The 8,154-nt window shown below is 43.3% G+C and overlaps 2 protein-coding genes across 2 annotated transcripts in view; one reads left to right on the forward strand and one right to left on the reverse strand.

The window, feature by feature from the left end:
• Positions 1-404: 404 nt before the first annotated feature.
• On the forward strand, positions 405-3,291 carry LOC143006943 (beta-1,4-galactosyltransferase 1-like). Its single transcript, XM_076158309.1, has 2 exons — positions 405-1,884; positions 2,096-3,291. The coding sequence occupies exons 1-2, from the start codon at positions 1,375-1,377 to the stop codon at positions 2,759-2,761; spliced, it is 1,176 nt and encodes a 391-aa protein (XP_076014424.1). The 5' UTR covers positions 405-1,374; the 3' UTR covers positions 2,762-3,291.
• Positions 3,292-8,011: 4,720 nt separating this feature from the next.
• amer2 (APC membrane recruitment protein 2) overlaps positions 8,012-8,154 on the reverse strand; it is a 2,199-nt gene continuing 2,056 nt past the window's right edge. Inside the window, exon 1 of the mRNA XM_076158314.1 lies at positions 8,012-8,154. This exon is cut by the window's right edge and continues 2,056 nt beyond it. Within this exon, the coding sequence (XP_076014429.1) occupies positions 8,012-8,154 (143 nt within the window).

Consider the following 8,154-nt stretch of genomic DNA (forward strand, 5'->3'; position numbering starts at 1 on the left):
ACAATGTTCAGAATGCAGGAGGACGACCTGACTGACAGCAGACTGACTTGGCTCGTTTCTTGCTTGATTGTCAAGTTTTCCAATTGCGCAATATAAAGGAATATGACGACAGCGCGTAAGGCTCCTGCTACACACACCCTCCCATTCTTTACTCCTATACCGTGATCATATGTCAACACATTGTTAGGCTGCAGGCGGGTGTCTACCATTGTGCTTGGCTGTGTATCATTTTACAGCCTGACCCTCCATGTGGGAGCTCCTGTTACGAAGTTTGCTCTACTTCAATTCAAACTGTTAAAGTGAAACTGTGGAACGCTCTCATCTGCTCCGTCTTGCCTCCTGTCTCCGGTTGTTCTAGTGGACACACCCAGTTCCGTGCCCTTTGTCCTCCTTTCATTCACGCTCAACCACTTTTTTTTCTCTCTCGACTACACTTCCCTTACTGCACCTGCATTCTTATGAACATAAACAGGAAGTTGGTTCCAGCGAGCAAGTAAACTTACCAGAAACATACCAGAGGAGAGGAAGAAAGAATTCTAAGAGAAATAACTTCAGCCTTGATGTCTTGAGGGTGAGGCCCTGACAGGACGAGTTCTGCCTGTAACCTGCAGCTTATCTCAAATCTTTTCCTCTTGGGACAGCTGATTTCTACAGGAACAGAAGCAACAGATGGGATTGTTGGGATGTTTCACACTCTTGAGGGCAGGCGTGGACAGGTATCAGGATCCGGGGACGCGGCATACTCGAGATTGTTTGGATCTGGCTGGTGACACGTTTGAGAGCTTGCTTTCACTTTCTCTGAAGAGTTCTTGAAGGAGTTTTTTGCTGCTCTAAGCTTTTACACAGGGGACACGAGCGGAGAAAGCCTACAAGTCCACTCCTTCACCAGCAGAGGGACACATTTGACAATATGCCAGAGGGTGGTGACTATTATTCTACTATTGGTGATAATAATAACGCATATTCAAGATATTTTTGACATACTTTATAGGTAATTTGTCTAGTACAAAGACTACTAAGACACAATGCAGTAACTCAAACTTAAACTTAACTTAAACTGAACTTACTCACACAAATAAAAGGAACTCATATTTGATAGTTATATTGATGTACTCAAACACAAATATACACTTCCAATCTTATCAATCAGTAGATTTGTAGAAATTGCAGCATCTCACAGGTGACAAATCAATAAGGTTCAACTCATTGTTAATTATGATTCAGCAGTGTGGAACCTGATGAGTTGGCTCAAACAAGGAAGTTGGTCTAACCTGTTGGGTTGCTCTTGTTTGTGCAACAGTTCTGATATGCAAAGCAAAGGACTGGCAGTAGAATTGTAGACGCGTCTTCGGCTGAAACAGGCTTCGGGGTTAGATGGCGAAAATGCTGAAAAAACTTTTTATATTACTTTCAGCTTTTTGTGTAGTTAGTCTAGGAGGTTATGTTGTGGTGTTACTCCTCAACATTTACAACACAAATGGAAACTTTGCTGTTTTTATCCCACTAAGTGGAGATGTCATAAAAGACTCTATAACAAGTCAGATCGAGCAGAAAGAAGAACCAGGGATTGGAGAGACTGGAGCCAAGGAAGAAAACAACAAAAGCAACAAAAAGGAAGATGAAAATTTGCAGTTAAAGAAAGAAAATGCAGAGGAACAGGGAGAAAAGCAAGAAAAGCCAGAGAAGTCGGGGGGAAAGCAAGAAAAGGCAGAGAAGCCTGAAACACAGCAGGAGATCTGTCCTGAACTCCCTCCAGGTCTGGTGGGAGCTCTGGACGTGAACTACAACGTGAGACACACGCTGGACGATGCTTTAAAGATAGCCGGCCAGCAACTCAGTGAAGGAGGAAGATACACACCAAAAGAATGTGTTGCACGTCAGAAGGTAGGTGATCACAGGGAGGGGAATGGAGACAAATGATGGCTAGTGATTAGATCAAATAAAGAACAAAATATCTGTTCATAATTACTGTGCAATGTGAAAACAGAGCAGTTGTAGAAGAAGTAGTTAAACTAGTGTGTCCATCTTTAAGTCTCAAGATAATAGTGTAACTGAGATGTTTTGTCATAATTCACCTTCATTAACTGTGTTTTAGGTGGCGATCATCATCCCATTCCGCAATAGGCATGAGCACCTGAGTCACTGGCTTTACTACCTGCATCCAATCCTGATGCGACAGCAGTTGGACTACGGCGTGTTCGTCATCAACCAGGACGGAGACGGGATCTTCAACCGCGCCAAACTGATGAACGTGGGCTACGTCGAGGCGATGAAGCAGTACGATTACAACTGCCTCTTGTTCTCTGACGTAGACCTGGTTCCCATGAACGACCGGAACTTCTACAGATGTTTTGAGATGCCCAGGCACCTGGCTGTTGCCATGGACAAGTTCAACTTCCATCTGCCTTATGAAACGTACTTTGGTGGTGTTTCGTCACTGTCCAAAGACCAATATCTGAAGATCAACGGCTTCTCTAACACTTTCTGGGGATGGGGCGGCGAGGACGATGATATCCATAATCGCATTAAGCACCGTGGGATGTATATTTCTCGGCCGGACTCAATGACTGGAAGGTACAAGATGATCAAACACAACAGAGATTTGCACAACGAGCCGAACCCCGTCAATCCCGACAAACTGTCTCGCACATCTTTAACCATGAACATGGACGGGATCAACACCCTCAAATACACAGTCAAGAAGATTGAGAAGAATTTACTGTACACTTTCATCACAGTGGATATTCAAGCCCCAATTTAGAGATCAGATCAACCGGGGATCCTGATCTCTCAAAAAACCCAACACGTGCCTTAACTTACCTTTTTTACAGGTTCCCCACATTTCTATTCTGACGCTGTTTTACGCTGTTTTACGTTGTTTTACGCTGTTGACACTACCTGTGAAAAAGTCACAACTGCGTTCAATAGCATCTCATCTCATTTATGCTCTTGAGGAAGAGGACCACGCCAGGGAATTGCAGGATGACACCACACAGTTGAACTCGGTCGTTTAAGGACGTTAAGGCCCAAAACAAACCCTCTAGTGTGCTTGCCGGTATTTCCTGTCTATTTCCATGTTTGCAAATCATCCTCAAGGTCTTTCTTATGGTCACTAGCACATGGAGTTGCCCCTACTGTCGTTACCTCACTCCTGAACGAACCATGTCTGTATCGCTATTCCAAAGTGTCATTTAAAATCTGTAATGTGTCGTCTGTGCCAGTTTGTCTTATTTAATATCTTAAAGTTACAGCGATGGTTATTGGTTGACTTTAAAGCCTTTTTGAAATTTATATACACTGACTGTCTGGGCTTATTCCTCTGCATTTTGCAACCGACTTGATTTCTGTCTTTTTTTCTTTCAAGCCACATTGTCGATGGCCTACAAATGAGAACACAATATCCTATACAAACACGCACACACACACACACACACACACACACACACAATGCACTCCACCCCCAGCAATCCCAACCCTGTCATACATTTTTCATCGGTGTTGCTCTAGGAAATTAGATGCAACGGAAGATCAGCACATACATCTGTCCCTTTATAATGAATTGCATCATTCCCCCGAACAGCCTCCTCTGTTCCAGTTGGCTGTGCCCGTGATTTTCATCATGTTACAGAAGTGAAGGACAAATCTGAAACGGATACATTTCTGCAGGTGTCTATTTATCTATATGTCTATCCATCGTAGGTTCAACACACACTCAGTCATTGACGTGGATGGTGTGGTGAAATAAGGGTGTGATATGTATATTTGCACAGGCAAGAACAAATGATTATGTGTCTGTGTGGGTGTGTGTGGGTGTGTGTGTGTGTGTGAACTGTAACACGTGCATACACAGGCCTGCAGGTTTGTGTGTTTGTGTGTGTATATTAGTGCACCAATCCAATTCAGGGTCTCTCTCACACTCTGTGTCAGCAACCCCCCCCCCCCCAACTCTCTCACGTCCTCCCTCCTGCCCAGCCCCCTCTTTTCATTGGTTGACCTAGTGGAGTTACTATGGGAACGACTGTGGAGAGGCTGCCATGCAGAATGTGGGGTGCAGCCTTTGAATGTCTCTCTCTCTCTCTCTCTCTCTCTCTCTCTCTAATAATCAGGGATAGGTATATATAACTTGTTTTTTTAATGAATAAAATCAGATGAACTCACCATGAGATGTGACTGTGAAATAGTGTTTTTTTTCTTTCAGTATTTCTGGTTCCATTTTTTGGTTGTGTATGACATGGACAACATACACACAAACACACACACACACACACACACACACACACACACACACACACACACACACACACACACACACACACACACTATTCACGCTATCTTCCTATCACTGTTTTTATCAGTGTCATCATAAACATTTTCAACAACATCTGTGATGCACTTGTCACGAGTTATGACATTAATTTGCACTTATTACACTTGTTTGCACGTTAACTGCATTTACACTCAAATATACACATTCCATCTCCCCAAATGAAGCGCTGAGCCTACACACACACCCACTCACACTTACAATAAATCTCTTTCAACCATTTTTCCTTGCCTCTCGCCTTCACTCCCTCCCTTGTTCTCCTTTTCAGTGATTTGTATGAGGGCGTTGTTCCTCCTTGTTGTGCTCTCACTCTAGAATGATAGACCAAAACAAACACACACATTCACACACACGCACAGAATCGGGATGAGTCTATACATCCAGCAGATTAGTGGTGAGATCAGCTGATAACCACACGCACACACACACACACACACACCATTCTCCCAAGTCAGCATCACTGGCTTTGATCTGCTGGGCTGGTACAAGTAAGTGTTATGGTCTTACGTAAGGCTTTTACAGGCTTGTGCACAAACCCAGGCTGGGGGGGGCGGTGGGGGGGGTGCTGCACCATTACAAAGGGGATTCGCACTGCACCAAATCCTCCACCCACTCCACATGCATGCGCACACCCACACCACAACCACACACATGCACAAACAGACACACACACATGCTCTCTAGCAACATGTGTTTTCCTCAAAACAATGAGACCCTCCCTTTCATCCATATTCAAGACACACACACACCCAAACAGGTTCCATATTCACACACAGTGCATCAGCTGTGCATCAGCTTCCTCTCTTTGTCATTTCCCTCTCCCTCTCTCCGTCTCTCTCTCTCTTTCTCTCTCTCTTTCTTCAGGAGAAACCCACAGCAGACAATAAGACATTCCAGCTTTCACCCCATCAATCAATAAAACCTATTGATCACAAATGACACTCAAGCCGATCAGACCTCATCCATAATTCCAAGGGTGACGCTCACAAAGGGATGACACCGTCAGCACATCAACAAAAGCATCCACACCTCTCACCCTCTCTCCCACTCCACCCGCTCCTCTGGGGGTTGAAGCCATAAAAAGCTGGAGGAGAGCCGTCAATCTATAGCTCTATAGAGTGTGTTAACGTCTGCACTGTAACGGTGCAGTGTTACAAAGAGTCAGAAGCTTCTCTGTCAGCGCAAACACAGTTTTTATTTATTAAATATGGAAAGTGAGAAGATTTCACACTGTGAACAGACAAACAGAAACAAAAAGAAAGAGAACACAATGATCTTTTTCATTGCAGTGAATGATAACAAACGAGAGAATAAAGAGACAAGCATCAGTCTGCCAGGTGGCAACACGGCGGACGCTGGGGATGATGTCATTAATGTTTACATGCCAGTGATAAGGTGCAAAGTTTCCAAATTAATAATTAAGTAAACAAATAATCAATAAGCAAGTGCTATTAAGGATGATCACACATTTGTTCAATATATTGTGCAAATCAATCACTCTGCCTCCTTTTCTCCGACTGTTTATGTTTAGAGTTTTCTGTTCGAAAGAATTATCTTAACTCCAACTAACTGCTTAAAATATGTACGATTTTTGTTTTGACCAGGAACCAACTTGTTTATTGCCATCGCATCTCATACACTGCATATGAAACCAAAGCAGGAAAAGATACAGCGTAGGCAAAGAAAACATGAAGTGTTGTTGTTTTTATTTAAAATTGTTTATCCCCAGAAACACCAATAAAACTGATAATAAAAACGTCATTAAAAAGAAGATTAGCTGCTTTTTGCAAATGAACTCTTCGCTCCCCGACAAACACATTCCCCTCAAATCACCTTCAGTCTGCCCCCTTTTCCATCCTCTTACTGCAGTCCTGCGATCAGGTTACACTGTGGTCGCTCCTGCACTACTCCATTAGCAGACTGGAATGATATCTGAACCTGGATCAGTGTCGTGGATCAATCATCCCATCCTGAGCGAGGCAGTACGCTTTCATGAACTAAAGTGACTCTCAAATGTCATGTCATTATGGCTGTGATCAGGGGAAACTGGCTGCAATTCCCCATGTTGAAAATCCCTCTTTTGAAATGAAGGGAACACTCCGCTCCCTGTAAATGAATCACTGACAAAGGCCTTTTTAGGATGGAAATACACCCCCTTCATTCTTAAACGCAGTAAATGTCCACTATTGGTCTGGCCCCTGCAAAAGAGGAGCTAGGAGGAAAATGGACAAACACAGGCAAAGTATACGCTGACCCCATGTTCCACAATGATGTCGAGCTACATTCAGATTCAAGTACAGCTTCAGCAGTTTAGAAAGTTTGGGTTTACAGAGATCATAGAGGGGAACATGAAGGGTTAAATGAAACAAACCCTGGCCTTACCAGTGACCCAAATGTCTATATATAACGTGTGTGTTTCCTTCTAAAACTGGTGTAAAGCGAGGTTACCCTCAATGCAATCCACTCACATCAGCAGTAACCCCCAACACATACACACACACACACATAGAGAGAGAAGAGAACAACATAAAGAACAAAAAGGAGTCTGTAAAGAAGCTGGTGCCATCACAGTCAAGATCCGTGCAGTACAACTGAAGGAGAATTAGCCTATAAAAACAGTATGAAATCCAGTGAAGAAGAAAGCACTAAATAGAAAAAAGTGTGTAATTAGAGAAGAAGAGTCAACCAATGTAGCTACAAAGAGAGCGTTTGTGTGTGTGATGAAGCATCGTTGCGAGGGATCCCTGTTGTTAAGAGTATTGCGATAGTTTTGCAGGTTTCCAGCAGTAAGTCAACAGTTGTAAATCCCAGAGACTGACTCCTATGATGCAATGGGGGGAAATTACTTCCTTGCACAACGGGATAGATCCAAACTCGTAAGTAACAAGGAGTTGTCCGCCTTCCAGAAACAAAAACAAAATGTTGGGTCTCAGCAGGTTTAGTGGTATTAGAGGGAAAATGTTTGTTGTTGCATTCAGATGTCAGAGTCTGTTTGTATATTTGCAGGTTTAGTCATTCAGTGTGTGGTCAGAAAACGAGATTAGAAAAGAAAAGAGCACAAAAACAGTCGTAAGAAATGGCGGCGACGACGCCTGTGGTTGCTGAACTTTGGCTCTAAAATGGGGTAAAAAGAGGTAATTTGTTACAGATTAGAAAATATGATAAAATCAGAAAATAATCATAATTAGATTAGCTCATGAGTCAATTTTAGTTATGTCATGTGGAATTCCATAAGAAGTCTTCAAAAGATCAAAAGGTGCCTTCTCTCTTGCAGTATGCATTCACCCTCTATGTTCATTATGATTGAAATCCTTTAGAAATTTAAGAGGAAGAAGCAAAAAAATAAAAACAGCTTTAGAGCTCTCAGCAGGTCAGGAGCTTTTCCAAGAAGTTGCGTGGCTAATGTGTGTATTGCAACCCAAGCGACGACCTCAAACGTTCCAGGGAGGGCTGTGAAGTGTTAACCCAGCTTTTGGAGTCTACTCGTGACTTTTTCAGGTGAACAACACATCCGTGTCAATCCCAGAACTCCCAGACCTTTTAAGATTGGAGAGGAATTTATAGGTTGTAACTCCACGGCTCAACATTTGTCTTGGTCTGGGAAAATGTTTGGTTCTGCATAAACAGCACAATGGCGATAAACACCAAAGTCATTATCGTGGTTGGAGGAAACGCGCTTGACAGAAGCTACTTCTTGGAGGAGGTTCCTTTGTTTGTGTTGCCAGGTTTGGTTCCAGAAAAGCGGACGGGCAGCTTGGACATGGGGATTCTGGTGCGAGCCGGGAGAGGCGCCTGGGTCTTTGGCGGAGGGTCTTCGGCATCAAGGTCCG

This window comes from Genypterus blacodes, unplaced genomic scaffold (genome assembly GCF_046128005.1).
Source record: "Genypterus blacodes isolate CSIRO-AG114 ecotype Tasmania unplaced genomic scaffold, CSIRO-AGI_Gbla_v1 ptg000076l_1, whole genome shotgun sequence".
NCBI classification, from domain to species: Eukaryota; Metazoa; Chordata; class Actinopteri; order Ophidiiformes; family Ophidiidae; genus Genypterus; species Genypterus blacodes.

What these genes read in the sequence shown, in the direction of transcription:
- LOC143006943 (XM_076158309.1), top strand. Translation starts at nt 1,375, where the DNA reads ATGGCGAAAATGCTGAAAAAACTTTTTATATTACTTTCAGCTTTTTGT. An exon ending in AATGTGTTGCACGTCAGAAG is followed by an intron (nt 1,885 to 2,095) that starts GTAGGTGATCAC and finishes ACTGTGTTTTAG; the next exon opens with GTGGCGATCATCATCCCATT.